Here is an 18,102-nt window from a genome sequence, read left to right as displayed (position 1 = left end):
TGCTTCATTCATGAGAGTGGAAGCTCCTGAGGGCAGCTGGAATGAACGGCGGGTACACAATGAATCCTAAGTCAGTGCTATTTTCTAACTCCATCCAAGTGTTTATATGGTCAGAGTCACAACATAATTGGCCTAAGTTTCTTACGCTCATTAACCTGTTTCATCCCAGACTTCGTACTATCTGGTAACATGGGAATTGGGTCCTTATCAAGAAAGCATGAGTACCAGAATCATATTAAGCTATTTTATATGTGGGGTAAAATGCACAGAAATATACTTGCTGTTCTCCTTTTCATCATTACACCCTCCACACACACACACACACACACACACACACACACACACACACACACACGGAATGAATGGGGCATAAAAAGGAACATTTTGAGAGCTGAATACTCAGTTTCTTCCAGCCACATGTACTTTCCTTTCTCTCTGTGGATCTTAGGGCACTTACCTGTCTTGCTTGCCCATAGTTATGCCATTAAATGGAACTTTTGAGGCGATGGCATGGGGCAGCCCTCCTCCCCCCTTAAATATAAGGTTTATAGGGCAACATGAGTTCTGGTATGTCAGACTAGGGGAAGTAAACTCTAAGCTCATAACTAAGAAGAAATGGCATAAAAATATATTAAAACACTACAGAGCATTAAAAAATTGCGATTTCACATACAAAATGATATAGCTCCCCTGAAAAAATTAAAATTAATATTGTTGTTGGGATTGATACTTTGGGAAATAAGTCATATTACCAAGATTTAAAAATATGTGGGACTTCCCTAGTGGCACAGTGGTTAAGAATCCACCTGCCAATGCAGGGGACATGGGTTCAAACCCTGGTTTGGGAAGATCCCACATGCCGCTGGAGCAACTAAGCCCGTGCACCACAACTACTGAGCCTGCGCTCTAGAGCCCATGAGCCACAACTACTGAGCCTTCGTGCCCTAGAGCCCGTGCTCCACAACAAAGAGAACCCACTGCAATGAGAAGCCTGCGCACCGCAAGGAAGAGTAGCCCCCACTCGCCACAACTAGAGAAAGGCCACACGCAACAACAAAGACCCAACACAGCCAAAAAAAAAAAAAAAGTGATATGTGATATCTATCTCTCTCTATATATAGATATAGGTAAATATATATCTGCCCTATAAGATTCTGTGGGAAAAGGACTCAACTCTACTTATCTCCACGTATGACCTTGCAGCAGACAATTTCCTACTTACCACCTGTAGTGCTCCTAATGGAGGAGTGAAATCAAATATGGGAAATAGATCACGCTGAAATAAATCATGTTAAACATCATTCTTTGCACATTGTCTTATTACTTGCCCACTTCCTTCCTTCCTCTGCTATGATGCTTTTCCTTTTTGATGTGGGACCAATTTCACAGGATCGAAAACATTCAAAGAAGAGCTGGTACGTCCTCAGTTTTAGAGATACCCAATAATTTGGACAGAGAACAGCTCTTTTGCTGATATCAAACATCTTAATCACAAAGACCAGTAATTTGCTGTGCTTAGGCACTTTTGCAGAGAGGGTTTATTCTGCCTTTGCTGTCTGTGCGCAGATGTCTCTTCCTCCCAATTCTAATCAATGTAAATTGGGTCAGATCTCCGCTGTGAATTACAAATTGGATCCGAAGTTGGAGGGTCACCGTGCCTGCTACTCCACCTCCTTCCCACCACCATTAGATGGGAAGCTACACCAAAGATCTTTTCTAAATAAATCAGACTTTATTGTAAAACTTGGCCACTGACGAGACATAACCTCATTAGCATTGATTTTAAAATAAATTATTGAAAGTGGCTTGCCTGCTTTTGCATTTGTAAAATAGGAGAATGTAAATGTATTTGCAATGATAAAAATGAAAACTAAAACTTGATTCCTTTATCCTTTCAGGCAACAGCACTTAATCCAGTCATGATACAAAAATGGGAAAAATAAAACTCTGCTTTATTTATGCAGTTCAATTCCAGAACAGATACTCTGATTTCCATTGCGCCTGTGGAGTCACCTAGAAAGAAAGCAGACTGTTGGCTGTAGATCTTACATATCGTTTGCCACCATTACTAAGTGCTATGGTGATGGATGTGAACCGGGAAGCTCCAGTCCCTACATCTGTTCTATCTAACATTGTCCTTCCCGGGTGGCTGAAAGTGGGCTCCAGTCAAGAAGCCTAGCTGCTGAAGTGAGAGGCTGGGTGCTGTGCCTCTGCGGCCTTTGAAAGAGCGAGTATGGGGACCATCACCTGGTGAGGACAGTACCCTCTACAACTGCATGTGAAAGGCACACCTCTCAGCACCTTCCCAGCTTCAGAGGGCACCATACACACAGAGGCATACAATTTACCTTGGATCCTTCAGTGAAATCAAACTGGTATTTTTCAAACTCCAAAGTCAAGAAAACTGATTATATGGCAACAGAAAAAAAGGCTCTTTGCTCACAAAAGGGGGTTAAACAGCCAAATTTCTCTTTTTTTCATCTGTAAGGTGAGGCTTTATTTTTTTTTAACTAATGAATTAACTATTTATTTATTTATTTATTTTTGGCTGTGTTGGATCTTCATTGCTGCACGTGGGTTTTCTCTAGTTGCAGCGAGTGGGGGCTGCTCTTCATTGTGGTGCACGGGCTTCTCATTGCGGAGCACGGGCTCTAGGTGCGCGGGCTTCAGTAGTTGTGGCATGCAGGCTCAGTAGTTGTGGCTTGCGGGCTCTAGAGCGCAGTCTCAGTAGTTGTGGCGCACGGGCTTAGTTGCTCCGCGGCATGTGGGATCTTCCCAGACCAGGGCTTGAACCCGTGTCCCCTGCATTGGCAGGTGGATTCTTTTATTTATTTATTTATTTATTTATGGCTGTGTTGGGTCTTCGTTACTAAGCACGGGCTTTCTCTAGTTGCAGCGAGTGGCTGCATTGGCGGGCGGATTTTCAACCACTGCGCCACCAGGGAAGCCCCTGGTAGATGGATTCTTAATCACTGTGCCACCAGGGAAGTCCTGAGGCTTTAATTTTAAAAAGATTATTTTGAAAAAAAAATTTTTTATAGGCTAAAGAGCTTGCTGAACTTCTCTATAAGAATATTATTAGGCATTTTAGCATGACATCTGCTAAAATACATCTTCATTTAAGAAGGAAGTAAAATTTATGTGCTAGCTCAACTTTACACAGTAATAGATTATAATGGTCCTTGCTCCTAACAGGGCATATGAGACCCCAACCTTACATAGGCTTTAAACAAATTAACCTCTAAAGATTACTGACCATTTATTACATAAAATGCTCTACTTGATTCCCAAATATCTCATCTCAATTGGGAAAACAGTTGAGGAAGATTCTGTTAACTGTGTGAACATGTAAGAGAACCATGGGGTATCACAAATTAGCATCACTATCCAGAGAGTTGATTTCAATCAACACTCTTGGCACAATGTCAGGGACATTAATGAGAGGCTGAGAGGAATAGGACACTGACTCCACCTCGGGGGCCCAGAGAGGAGCCAGCTTCCCATGACACCTGGCTCCTTTCTGAAGTGCTCCTCTTACATCAGCTGAACTGGGAATAAAATTCAAAAAATGACTAGATAAGAAAGAGGGAAGTCACTTCTCCCAAATAAAGCAAAGTAACAGAAGCTTAAAAAATGCCAAGTGTATCAGTGTGCAACCAGATGTCAAGGTGCTCTGGTGACAGATGCAGCAGAAATACATGTGCAAAGGGAACATGCGAAAAAATGGAAATAGAAACCACTCCACAGCACACATAGATATAAATCCATGGATGCTACAGCACCTCTTCAGACAACATGGCAAATATGAGCACGATGCTAATAACCCATTTAATTCTCTGTTGCATAGCTGGTCATCTCAACTGTTACCTCAAAATATTTGCATCCTATCTCCATAGTATGGTCTTGATATACTAGATATTAAACTCAATTTGTGGTAACTGCAACACTTGCAATGCACTGAATTTAATTTCACAAATAATAATTGAGCACCTACTAATTGGAGGAGAAAGACCTGAATACAAATCCCTGTGGTAAAGGCTGAAACAGAGCTCAATTCCAGCTGAGTCTCTGGGAGGCTGTCACTGAGGAGACACAGTTGAGCAGAATGTGTGGGGTTTCATAGACTGAGGGTGAGGATTCTAGGTAGAAGAAAATACATGATTCCAGTTTTGGTGCTGACCAAAAGCACGGTGTGCCTAGGGCCTAGGGTGCATGGGAGTGAGAGGAAGAAAAGGCCAAGAAGCTCAGAAGGGGCCTGATGATGGCGTTGACTCTTCTTTGATGTTCCCCTCATGGAGTGTTGCTTTCCTATGAAGTTGGAAATTGTTTTTTCATAAACTTTGTATTTTTGGTGTCTGCTTTATTTCTTTCCTTAGACCTCTTACTATCACCATTCCCCTTTCCTGTGGGTCTGGACAGCTGTATGGGGGGAAAAATAATTCCAAAGAATGCTTGTTTCCAACCGACTCAAATTATAAAAAAACCCAGTTATATGCTTTATTATAAAGCAGTCTGGTTTCTGGGTCTATAATAACCCTCCAGGGCAGTGCGGGCAGCATCAGAATGTGCATAGAAATACCCAGGGAGGACTCTTTGTCTCTCTTTCTGTTTCCTCTCCTGAAATCTCTCTAGAGAACACAGCCAGATTCTGCTGCCACCGCAGCTGCTGCGAGGCCCCAGTTACAGCTCTTCAGTGGTCTCAGGTGCCTTGCTGGATTCCAGGCTTGAGGCCCCAGACAAAGAGAAACCTGATAAAAAGCTGTACTTTTATGGAATTTTGAATCATGAAACTGGGCCTATGCTAGGCTGTAAAATGATTTTGGGGAGGGGTGAGAGAGGGTTCAGAAAAGCCTCCCATTTTCCACATATTCCTTTAGTATTTCTTTGTTGATAGTTCCCTACAGTTGAATCTACTGCAAAAGAGATCTTAAACATCAAGGGTCCCCGTATTCTTAACGTGGATGTTCAGAAATCCCAGCGGATACCAACCCTGAAACCATATTATCTGGGACTAACACTGTGGTCTTGGCTGAAAACCTCCAGTGCTCTGGTTTTTCCTCACGGGAAAGAGCGTGCTAGCCACGTAGCAAATGCAAATTTCCCATGATTAATGTGATGTTGTACATTTAATTTGATGACCCATACATTATTTTGATTAGGAAAAAACATTTTTGTATTGACTTGGTATGTGTTACAGGCATTTTTCTTTCAGCTAGGAAGCCCACTGAAATTATATTCTGGAAGGGAGGAGATCTCACTTACACCGCCTTCCACATAGAGACAATGAGGCTTGTATAGGCCCCATGCCAAAGAGGAAGGAGAAGCAAAATCATTTACAAAGCACGTTTACCTGTTATCATGAGACACATGTCAGAGGCCCAAGTCATTTGACTATTGATGGGTATGCAATGTTAGCACAATCCAACCTTACTGTCGACTGTTCCTCCACCCAGCACCTGTCCTTGCAGTAAAAATGGGGCCTGAGCAGAAGGCGTGATCCTCTTTCTATCTGCTCAGGATTTTCAGTTTCACCTGCTTCACACATATTGCTGAAAATGTCCAACTGGACTGTCTCAGGTCTCGTTGGTGAAGGCGGGGAATGAGCCCATTCCCAGTTCTTCAAGGAGGTAACACTTCCTATTTAAATACCACCAAATGGAGAATAGCCAGCATTTATTGAATGCTCGCTGTAAGCCAGGGCTCTAAGTGCTCTACATACATCAGTTCCAGGCTTCTCAGGCATCCCTTTATGATAGCTACTATTGTTATCCCCATTTTACAGGTGGGAAAATCACACCTGAGAGAGGGGGCAGATAACTTGCTCGAGGTCTCACAGCTAGCAGGTGGCAGAGCAGGTCCATCCTGACCTAGAGCCAGCACTTTTACCTGCAACACCATGCTGTGTCTCACATGCCACTGCTCGGTGGGTGGTCTTGTGAGATGGTGGCAGAGGGGAGACAGTGTCAGGCTCCCTCACATTCCCTCTCAATTCCTCCAGGATGGGTAGTGTGGCACATGCAAAACTAACAGCAATGTCAGCAGCAACAAGCTGAGTGGCATGGACAGGAAGCTAGCTGATGGAGACTTGTGTCTGAAATATTCATGTTATAATTAAATGCCAATTTATCCCAACTTCAATGCTGTCTCTAAAAACTGTGATGGATAGAAGATTTTGGGAAAGAACCTGTTGGCTGGGTACAGCCCTGTCCACTGGAAACTTAATAAGCAAGTTGGCTGCTGTTGCCCTAACCTGCGGAAAGAGACCCTGGTTTTCCTATGATGTGGCCTTCCTCACCTCTGAGGGACAGTTGTTGTGAGCAGAGGGTAAGTGGCTTTCCTAGAGAAAGCCGAGCAGTCTCCATGCCCTTGGAGACCACTCCAGTATCCAGACTGGTGTGAACTTTGGCACCGTGGGCAGTGCTGCAATGGTCAAGGGTAGGATTTTATGAGGTGCGGGAAGGATGGTTGTTAAGAAGCCAATCATACATTCATTGACCCCCCTGGGGTAAGGTGATGGTCTCAATCCCATCATATTTTCTGAGGCCTCTTTCCCTTTACTCTCCTTCACTCTGTGTGTCTGAGCATCAGCTCCCTCTTGCCTGCTCCTTTGAGGAGTAAACAGGGTGCATGAAACAGCCCTTATTTGCTCCCCAGAGGTCTGGGTGGTTCTGTAAGGTTCTCCCAGAGCACTCTTCCACAGCTGTGACCCCAAGTGGAGTGTCACCTGGATATCTCCCCCAGCCTGGGACAGTAGTGAGTGGAATGTGAGCTCACCAGGAATCTCTGGCCGAGTTGGGGAGTACATCTCCTTTTAGAGAGTGTTGTGAATTAGATCCATTTCTGCACCCTGCTGTTGCAATGGAGCAGACTGTGAAAGGGAAGATTCTCAGAGGAGCTGTGTTTTAATGTAGCAATTTGATTCAATTTTCCAGTCTATAAAATTACCCATCACTGCTCGTTGCTTTCTAACAGACACCTTCACTCTTAATTTAACAATCCTATCGAATTCTGCCAGGGAAATTGGAAAAATTTATCACCTGTGAAATTTTATTTTCCTTTGGTTGTATCTGTTTTTGTAAAACTTCATTAACGACGATGACTTGCTGAGGAAATTATCATTTTTTTTTTTAACTTCAGACACAAGAAATGGCTCGACCTCAACCAAGATATCATTTGCATAATAAAACACAACAGAAAGACTGGGGAAGTTGGGACTAGCGGAGGCTGGAAGTGCTGGGAGAAGAAGCAGGCTCTCCTTGTCGGCTGGCTGGGTGGGTGAAGTCCCAGGAAGCAATGACATGGCTTCTCCCCAAGGGAGAGATGAATGTGGCGTTGACAGGGTTGGACCCTCTTCTTAGGAAGCCTTGAAATGCCAGTTGCTTACTGACAATGCTTTTTAGCAAACAGCCCTGTCTTCAGGGGCCTGAATGTTCTGTTCACCTTAGCTCCTACGTTCATCTGGGACTGAGGTTTAAGTTGCTATAAATTTAGGCTTAACTTGAATTTCTCAGCAGAGCACTGAACTCCTGGCAAATTTCCACAGGAGTGATCTTCTGAACGGTCTTGAAGATTCAGCGTTCCCATGGTCTAACTAGCTCACAGTTAAAAGGCTCAGGATTCGTTTCTTGCACAGTCTGACCCCCACTGTGCTCTGCACTGTTCAACAGCTGCTGTTACCCACACAGGAAGTGGCTGTGCGGGCGCAGTGATGACTACACAGTTTTTGAGATGCCGGTTATCACGCCTTTGTGAAAAAAGAAATACGTACAGTAGACCTGCTGTAATGGTGGGCAGAGGACACACGTTAGGCTTATTAGCAAGAGATGCAATTTGATTCGTGGTATATCTAAACTAGGCAACGGTGAGCTGTGCTCTATCAGGGCTTTACTGTGTTACTGAAAAGACTTGTCAGCGTTTATCTATATTTCTTCAGTCTATATCCTTCATCATTTGAGGTGACTTTCCATTATCCTCACAATTACACAGAAAATAAGTTCAAACTAGAGAATTCTGATGAAACTCGCAGTAAACCAATGAGAACCAACATGAGTATTCTTGACTCTTTAACCTGTTGACATTTGTAATAAATTACTTCACATGCAGAGATGAAAGACACTCCCTGATCAATCCATCTTGCCCCCAGAGCAGGGGAGAGCTTCTGTGCTGGGAATCACAGAAGCTCCACGGAAGCTTCCCTACCGTGTCTCCTTCAGAGGTTTGGCTTCCTCTGGAGTTGTCAAAGTTATATTCTTCAACCAGGTCAAGAGTGTCTAAACTAGAGGAAGATAATTAGAAGATGAAATTTCTCACCTGGTAAGATTTCATAAATATCTTCTTCTTTCTCCTCCATGGGCTCTTTGAGCCCCACACTCCCATGCAAGATCATGGGTCTGCTTTGGGAACCAGAATTTGGGGAGTCAAAACCATCGATATCATCATATGTCTCTTCCTCTTTCTCCCCTTCTTCCTCCTCCTCTTCACATGGAATGGTTAAGGAGCTCAGGTCTGCTGGGGCAGAGATGAGAGTGAATCAAGATAGGGAGAAAAAGAAAAGAATAAGGCAGGGAAGGAAAGAGGGAGAAGGAGGAGGAGGGATGAGAATAAAACACGTCAAAAGAAAATGAAACACTAGGTTAAGTGCTGTTATTTCTAGTGCGGGCCTTGGTGGCAGGAAATCTACAGAAAAGGCCAGACTAGCACTGCGTCAGGTTTAAACCATCAACATAAATCCTTCCTTGCGATAAAACTTGATCAGGATGAAGCAGCCCTGAAAAGTATGGGTGTGTGAATGAGCACACGAGGTGAAGGGAAGAAAATAGGCCAGAAGAGGAAATGCCAGCGTGCCTCGCGCTGCTTGTCAAGTGGAAAACTGGAAGGATGAGTGATGCCCTGGGTTCTCTGGATGCACACAGAGCCTGGGAACTATGGTGGCTGCTGTAGGATACCTGAGCTATCACACGCTCATCTCCCCCATGATCTCACTGCAGAATTTCAGAGACGTTTGCTTGTAAAGAGAAGAGTGGGCAAAAGTGGAAGAGGAAGAGAAAGTGGGATGTGGGAAAATATAACAGTAATACAACACCAAATGGAACGGCTGAGCGATGTGGTTGCCATGCCCTTTTGCAACTGTACAGTCTGGCTGACCTTAAAGTGGGTCACCGCATAGAGGATGTTGAGCCATTACAGCACTGGGGGGCACAGGGCGGGAGAGGGAGATTGGTTTTTTATTTTAATGGGGGACTGGGAAGGTTCATTCTCTGACGTGTCGTACAGAGTGCTCTCTGAAACCCTGCTGAGGGACCTCTGCAGGTTGGGCGAGAGCAGGCAGGGTGCTCTGGGGAAGGAAAGGATAGAGAGACATCCGATGTTCATTTCAAACCATAATAAAACTGTTCCGCTTGATTAGGCTTTTAATAAAGATTTTGCAACTATTTTCATCTGAATTCTGGTGCCACCTCATATGAGGAAGGGATCAAAGACACATTTGTGGCTTAAACCATATGTTATTATTTTGTTTTAAAATAAAATGGAATGAATAATTTCTTCAATGTGGGATTCTGAAACTACCATAGGGTACAGCTCAATAAAGCTGCTTGGAGTTTTATTGAAGTTTACACACTTAGGGGTATATTACACGCATAAATCCAATGCACCTAGATGAGAGTGTACCCTGTAGTCTCACCATCAATGTTCATGTTTGCCTAGTTCTAGTCTATTATACGTGATGCTCTTGGTAGATGCAATAGTTTGTTCTTGTGATAGCAAAGGCATAAACTGAGTAAAACAGGCAATCATAATTAAAGCTCTGGTGCTTCCTTCTTTTTATCCACAATAAAATCTTATAGCAGAATAAAAAACGGAGATGAAAAGGCTTGGTGTTTTCAGGTTGATGTACTTCTCCCTAGGTCGTGGGGCCATTTACAAAGTTGGTGTTTCTGCCTTTCTGCAGAGGCAGGGTCCTGCCATGATGTATGTATACCATCATGAGGGTTATCTGATGCCAGGTGACAGGCTCAAGGTTGGCTACTTCTACCTGTCAGGCCACTCCCAGACAAGGCTTCCTGGGCCACTATCACTGCTGTGCCTACAGGCTGGCCAGCAGAGGGTACTCTAAGAGCAGCCATTTAACATCTTCAGGCAGGACTCTTCCCATCCAAAGTAAGGACCATTTGACTGTAGCTTGGGAAACAGCAATTTGTTTTTAATGTCCAATGTCATTGAAGGCCACCTAGATGAGTATGGATTTCTACCTGACTAAAACTAGAAGATTTTGGACCCTAAACCACATCTAGATGACTTTGGTATCATGAATTTCCTTTGCAGAATGTAAGGGGTTAGGAGACACTGAATTGAGCTGAGCTGATTTTCAGCATCTCTTTTCTGGTGGTTACAAATATTACAGATTTGCCTGTAGTTAGGTGGATGAGCTAGAATGATATCAGAGGTCCTTTCCAGGTTGATGGTTTCTTTTCCTTCTGATTCACCCATGTTACTATTTGTTGTTACCATATGAGGGATATGATAGGGAGAATGGGCAGATAAAAATATATTGAAGCCTGTGGATTATATTTATGCAATATAATGTCAACTGCAAATGCATTCAAGTACTACTTCTGTAATAATAATACTTACCCTTTAACAAGAAACTTATTTGATCCACCCAGTCTCTGGCCTCAGCTGGATTAGAAGCTGTAAACTAGAGAAAAATTAGTGAATTAATTTATCACTTTCACTAAAATTTCCGTGAATCCTTTAGGGAGGTTCAAGGGGAGGAACCTTGTGAGCGGACTTGCAGAGTCAAGTTGAAAGCTTGGGATTCTCTGCCTGCTTAATATTTAGCAAAAAGATCAAAATCCCACTCAAAGTGATTTTTTTCCTTCAGCCATTTTGCATACCCAACGTTGACAGCTGGATTTGAATCCAGATTCATGTTCATGTGCATTCATTCATTTGATTGCCCATTCATTCATCAGGCATTTATTGCGAACAGTTTACAGGAAAAAAAAGGCAAACCCAAATTCCTGACTTCAGATCAATGCATCAGTTTTGGAGACAACATACACCCTTAACATGGGAACACGACAAAGTAAGTGAATTTGATAACAGCTGGATGTTGAGAGAAGACACGGAGCACTTATCGTTGCCTATGGTAAGCCAGGGAGGCGTGCTGAAGGAATACTGTTTTGGTTGGATTTCTAAAAAGAGTTGGTGGAAACTGGTGGAGGGAACTGGACGTTTCAGGTAGGGAGAACCAGCTGCCAAAGATTAGAAATGAGACCATGATGTATAGGGGAGGTAGGCAGATCAGCTTAACTGGAGAACAGTAACAGATGAAGCTGGAGGATCAGAGAAGAGTTGATGAAAGGGCTCTGAGTATTAGGAATTCAGACTTAAAATGTAGGCAATAGGGAGCCACTGTAAATTCTCGCAAAAGGAGTGGGAGGTTCTTTCAATAGTTGTGAGTAGGAGAGACTGAAATAGGGAGAAATTAGAGACAGAAGAACAACTAGAAGGCTACTTAACTAGTCCTCTGCGTGAAGTGATAGGAACTTAACTATTGTGATGGCTGTAGGAGTAAATCAGAGGGGACAGATCCAAAGGATATTATAGAGGAAGAATGCACAGACCATGGTAATGACTTGGAATCAATGGGCCAAAGAAAAGAAGAAGTAAACAAACTCTACATCCTGATTCACAAAACAGGCCAGTCAAGCATCAAGCTTTAGTAATTTTTTATTTTGAATGAATCAACTTGAAATGCCTGTTCCTGAAAAACATTTTTATTATCTGGCCATTAGGGTAAGATAAAGACATGTACTATATAAGAAACCTAGTTTCCTTGTAAACTGATATAGCCACTGTGGGGAACAATATGGAGATTCCTTAAAAAACTAAAACTAGAACTACCATGTGACCCAGCAATCCCACTACTGGGCATATACCCTGAGAAAACCATAATTCAAAAAGAGACATGTACCACGATGTTCACGGCAGCACTATTTACAATAGCCAGGACATGGAAGCAACCTAAGTGTCCATCGACAGATGAATGGATAAAGAAGATGTGGCACATATATCCAATGGAATATTACTCAGCCATGAAAAGAAACGAAATTGAGTTATTTGTAGTGAGGTGGATGGACCTAGAGTCTGTCATACAGAGTGAAGTAAGTCAGAAAAAGAAAAACAAATACCATATGCTAACACATATATATGGAATCTAAAAAAAAAAAAAAAAAAGGTTCTGAAGAACCTAGGGACAGGAGAGGAATAAAGACGCAGACATAGAGAATGGACTTGAGGACCCGGGGAGGGGGAAGGGTGAGCTGGGACGAAGTGAGAGAGTGGCATGGACATATATACACTACCAAATGTAAAATAGATAGCTAGTGGGAAGAAGCTACATAGCGCAGGGAGAGCAGCTCAGTGCTTTGTGACCACCTAGAGGGAGACGCAAGAGGGAAGGGATATGGGGATATATGTATACATATAGCTGATTCACTTTGTTATACAGCAGAAACTAACATAACATTGTAAAGCAATTATACTCCAATAAAGAGGTTAAAAAAAAAGAAACAGATTCCTGTTTAAAACTTATTAATAGATATTGTCATTCTTGATTTCTTAAGAACACATTTCTATAAAAAAATGCCTAGGGAAACTGCTTTAGACTTATCATATAAATTTTTATCTGGATCTGGGTGAATCAAATAAGAATTTAATACTAAAAAATAACTTAGATACATCTACAAAAGACTCTACAGAAAAGTTTAGTTTAACTTAAAAATTTTTTTGAAATTACATAATTAAGACCTAGGTCATCTTATCAAAATAAGGGTTATGATACTGTAGAAACATAAAAGAATGAGTGCTGAGAAAAACTTGAAGAGTCAAAGGGTTACTCAATATTAACCTTAGCATGGCTTTTCTCTTTTTCTTGAGTTAGCTAAAGTTTTTCTAAATTGTTTTAGTAAAACTGTGATAAAAATAACCAACAAGGAGGAAACAATACGTGTATCTATATACACACATGTAAAAGTATATTTTTGGTGAAAATCACTATAGTCCCATAGTCAGACATTTTTTTGTTGCCTTAATTAATTTTATAATGCATTATCTATTATATTCCCTTTTATATTATATCAAAATATATAAAAATGAACACCGTGAAGAATGTCTTTCTCACCCCCACTCAGGTCCTCCTAGTTCCTCAGTTGTCACTATTACTACTCAGTAATCATTGCTACCAGTATCTGAGAAATCCTTCCAGAGTTATGCAATGCATCTACACAGAGGAAGATTATATTGGATAGCAAGATGAATATGGGAAAATGAATTATTTTTCACTCTATAGTCAGATTTCTCTTTTTCTGGATTTCAAGGAAGGAAGTGAAGATAAGCAGTTGAAAAATAGAGTGGGAATTAAAGCCATGAAATTAGAGACTCTGAATAAAGAATTAGATTGTGTGCTGCAATAGCCAAGATTCTCACCTACAGAGTGAGATGAGAAGGGGAGGGATGAAGAGACGGAAGCCAAGCAAAGGCAGTATCTAGGATAAAAGTGGCAACAGGAGGGTGGGCACGACATAGCAAAGGTGAGGACGTGTCAAGAGAGAAGGTCTTAGTAAGAAACGAGAGGTAACAAAGAAAAGATGGCGCCCAGCACAGCAACCACCACTCACGTGCAATATGGAACGAAACTGCAACACCAATGAGGATCTCCATCGCCCTGGCTCATCCTACCTCATAGCTGCGCCTATCCTGGGAGGTCAGCTCAAAGCAGGATTCTTTCTTGGCATCTTTTCGCAGGTAGGGGGCCATCCGTACACTGTAGCCCTTAATGAGAAAGGTCCCTTTGGGCTGCTTGCCTGCAAGACAGGAAAGCTCCCTGTATCTCCAGAGAGATGCAACTGCCAAGGGAGGGCATCTTCTCTGGATGTAAAATAAAAGCACAGAAACAGCTGTTACATCCCTGAGGAACCACAATAGTCAAGGAGAGGTTATTACTGAAGCTTAAGAAGAGGCTACCGCGACAGCAAGGCAGATATCACTGCCAAGCTAGGGCAGTGCAACGTGAAAGGTTACTTAGCCAAAAGAGTACAACAGAGACAGAGAATTTATTAGAATGTTAAGAGATCTATAATAACAGAAAGAAGGAATTATTACAGCAGGGAGAGTGTGGCTGAAAACGTGAGGCTCTTGAAGGCTATTACAGAACTGAAACATTATTATCAGGGCCAGCAGAGCACATTTGAGGGGAGGGACAGCAGGGCAAGGGGGCATTATAAGTTCCCAGGCTCTCCTCCTATGCCCTATGTAGCATTTGGGCTACAGCGCTCTCCCCCTCCTGCTGGTCAGGTGGGAATTTATGCTAGAGGGAGAATAATTAAAACTCAGTATTTTATCCCTCTTGCAAGAGGCCAAATTGGGAAGTAGCAGAGTACTGCTGAGTATCATTAGATGATGAGGAAGGAGATAAAAGGAAAAGGACCCTAAGTGAGTGAAAGGAGAGACTACTCGGCCTGTCATTCTCTTTTTTAAAAAAATAAAATATTAGAAACAGAAAAAGAGGGGCTGGTTCCCAAAGATTCTGTGTCCTCATGGTGTGGTTCAGGCAGAACATGTAGCAGAATGGAACCCCCGTGTCTGGGTGATGCTTTCTGTCCTGTGTCACGTAGAATGAGTTGCTTTTTGATGATGATGATAAGAGGGATGGCAGTGGGAAGAAAATATTAAAAGAAAAGAAAAAGAATCTGTCCTCACCTGGTTGAGCTAAAAGAAATACACAAACACTCTATACTTACTAAGAAAATGTCTTGGGCACAATAAGAAGTAACTGGCGAGAAGGGAGCCATGCAACAGTGCTTTTTGACACCAGAATCTTTTTTGTTAAAGTATCTCTCCTTGTTCTAACTGGCCACTAAAATGTTTTGTTGTTTCTTTGGTCACCAGTTTTTATTTCACTCTGACGGCAAAATGGTCAATAAAAGTCTCCAAGCCTCTCGCTCTTGCTCTCCTTCCTCACCTTGAGTAGGAAGGATTCTGAACGAATGAACGTGATACCTAGTTTTATATCCAGGGATGCCAACCAAGTATTTAAATGCAAGGGAAATGATGAACATTTTTACAAGGACATATATGTTATATTAGTTTTGAAGGTTTAAAATAAGAAAATAAAACCTGGTTGGCTTGTATGCCTAGAATTCAGGGGAGAAATTATAGTTGCTGGATTTGAGAGTGGGCTGGGGGTTGGAAGGATACAGGGGGCTTGTTACTCAGGTTTTGAGCTATGCTGCTATCATTTCCAAGTAGGGCTTCACACTTTACCCCTGTATGGGAAAGGTTCTGATGAATTGTGATGGTGAACTCAAGATGAAGGTCAGTGATACCTGTTGCAGGCAGAGAGGCAGAATGAGGTAACTGCCTTGAAGTCCAAGAGCAAATCTTAAGGATTCCATGTCACTTAGCAAAGCTATTCTTTCTGCTACCTTAGTCCCAAAAGTGCAGGAAGTCCAAAGGCAAATGTGTAGGTATCTGATTATTCCCTTGACTGGATATCCAGGCTTTGGGAGAGGAATAAGTCCGGGAAAGAAGGAAGAGAGGAGAAACAGAAAATTATCAGAAGGACAATAAAGGATTTACTTTGGATCACGCCTCAGTAAGAAGGTGGTAGAGCACAAAGAAAGCCCCCACAAGAATTGCTACTTTACTTTATCTCCCTCTTGTTTTGTAGAATTACTCCTGGGGCAGTCTAACCCTGCAGGAGGGTATCCCCTATTTGAAAGTTTGCATTCACCTACGATAACAACTTTTAGCTTGTATTTATTTGTTGCTGCCTCCACTTTGTGCTTATATCCTCTATTCCTTCTCACGAACTAAGCAACTGTGTTAAGCATGGATGGGGGGTCTTTTAGGGATGGCTCATGAGTGCTGTGCTTGACTGAGTCAGTGGTGGCTCATTAAGAAGCTGCCTCTGGCTTGAGTCAACACTTCGCAGCTGCTGCCATCTGGCTGAAGGGTGTCTCTAGGGGACAGCAACCATTTGGGTCTCAGCACTCCATGGCTCTAGGCATGTCCACTGGATTACGTCCCAGAACCCAGTAGGATAAAGTTTGGAGCCTGCTGTTAGAGAGTTTGGACTCAAAGGTTCTATTTCTGGGCCATTGGTAAGCTGCTAAAATCCTTCTCAGAATTAATTTTTTTCAATATTTTAACGATATTATTAATGCCTATAAAGTGTTTGAGGTTCTTTTTTTAAAAATTTATTTATATTTTATTTTTGGCTGCACTGGGTCTTCGCTGCTGCGTGCAGGCTTTCTCTAGTTGCAGCGAGCGGGGGATACTCTTCGTTGCGGTGCGCGGGCTTCTCATTGTGGTGGCTCCTCTTGTTGCGGAGCACGGGCTCTAGGCGAACGGGCTTCAGTAGCTGTGGCGCACGGGCTCTGTTGCTCCACGGCATGTGGGATCCTCCCGGACCAGGGCTCAAACCCGTGTCCTCTGCATTGGCAGGTGGATTCTTAACCACTGCGCCACCAGGGAAGTCCCAGAGGTTCTGTTTTTTAAATGCCAAAGTATTCAACCTTGATAATGCGTTATTAGTCATAATAAAAGGTAACCTTTTTATATGCTGGCCACATATCCTAGTGTTTAAAGGGGCTATAATTTCTAAATTGGCATCTGAGTTTTTGGTGATGAGTAAGGTATTATTTACCCAGGCTTATTTCTTTCCCAAGCATATCCCTTTATGGGTGTTAGTTAAGGACTGCTAAGTTGAGATCTAAGTGCTTGAGAATTTACGAAGTGCTTGCATCCAGGAGTGAGATGCTGCTGTGCAAATGAAGAACACTTACTTTTCTCATTAGCATAGTAGTAGAAGAGGCCTCTGCTGACAACACACCATCGCTTCTGCCACTCTGATCCAAAGAAACTATGATCTAAACAGAACAGCAGTAAGGGACATAAATTCAGGTAACTACAATCACTGAAGAGTCCGTAAAATCCAACAACACACAGTCCAGTGTGTTATTGTTTTATTTCCGAGGTTAATGGACTGTAAAACCCTCCCTTTCACTCCCACAGGTTATCCCATGTTGACACAGAGTGCAGAGGACTCATTCAGTTAAAGGTCCAAGTTCTAAACAGGTTTTGCCTGCTCTGATCCCAGCTGTTTCTCTACTTTTCCTTTATATCTTTCAGGTTCTAATCTCATCCTGTAGTTATAAAATTCTCCATGAGATCTCTATGTGTTGCCTTTCAGCAAACCGAAATGACACTCCAGGCCATGGGCATGAGCAAGGCTTTCTTTGTGCTAAGCCAATTTGCCTGAGTGTTAAACCTGGTATTCCAATCCTACTAGAACCTACTCTAATTAAAGAGTGAAAGCTGAAGACTGGGGCTTGTCTAAAACTTGAGAGTGGGCTGCTTCACATATGATATAAAAATTGCACTCATAGCAACATAGTTTCACTCTTTGTGGGAGCACACTGAGAGATGAGAACAAAAATATAGTCATTCATTTATTCATTCGACAAGTATTTATTAAGCACCTGTTGTGTACCAGGTGAGCAAGGCAGAACCAATCCCTATCCTGATGAAGTGAAGATCTGGGGCCATCTCTCTTCAGCCTACACACAAACACCAGACTTCTTTTCTCTTCGTCCCTTCCTTTTGCCTTACCCCTGCCTAGTATAGTACTGGGCATAGAGCAGGTACCCCTTATGCTAGCCCTCTTTTTCCTCATTTCTCTTCGCTTCCTGGAATGTTCTGAGATCGGAGGGTCTAATCAGTACCTTTGCTTTTCTTCTCTAAGTATCCTTGCTTGATGATATTATCAAGTTCTTGAGCTCCTCTTGTGATGTCTTCCATTCCTAAAAGGAACAAGAGCAAAATATTTTGTTGAAATCGGACAGAATTTTCATTTATTTGGGCTACTTGAGATAATCTACATTAATGAAGGGGTGCAGAGGGGCTATTGCTTATATATGGCACAAAATAAAACAATTTCTAGATGATTGGGGGGAAGTAAATTTTCTTTTTCTTCCTAATTATATCTAATGCTAAAATTGCTTAAAATTATCTAAACATAACATTAGTTTGTGCAAG

General features: G+C 42.4%; 1 protein-coding gene across 1 annotated transcript in view; it reads right to left on the bottom strand.

Moving 5' to 3' along the window:
• The window catches only part of SKAP1 (src kinase associated phosphoprotein 1), a 278,254-nt gene that overhangs the window by 32,153 nt on the left and 227,999 nt on the right, over positions 1-18,102 (bottom strand). The window contains exons 5-9 of the mRNA XM_029211413.1: positions 17,790-17,867; positions 16,851-16,934; positions 13,744-13,868; positions 10,633-10,696; positions 8,311-8,505 (exon numbers count right to left, since the gene is read on the bottom strand). Of these exons, the coding sequence (XP_029067246.1) occupies positions 8,311-8,505; positions 10,633-10,696; positions 13,744-13,868; positions 16,851-16,934; positions 17,790-17,867 (546 nt within the window). The remainder of the gene's footprint in view (positions 1-8,310; positions 8,506-10,632; positions 10,697-13,743; positions 13,869-16,850; positions 16,935-17,789; positions 17,868-18,102) is intronic.

Source organism: Monodon monoceros, unplaced genomic scaffold (genome assembly GCF_005190385.1).
Source record: "Monodon monoceros isolate NGI ecotype Baffin Bay Population unplaced genomic scaffold, NGI_Narwhal_1 Super_Scaffold_9, whole genome shotgun sequence".
Taxonomy (NCBI): domain Eukaryota; kingdom Metazoa; phylum Chordata; class Mammalia; order Artiodactyla; family Monodontidae; genus Monodon; species Monodon monoceros.
The sequence above is the reverse complement of the archived record's forward strand: the minus strand, read 5'-3'. Positions and strand labels throughout refer to the sequence as shown.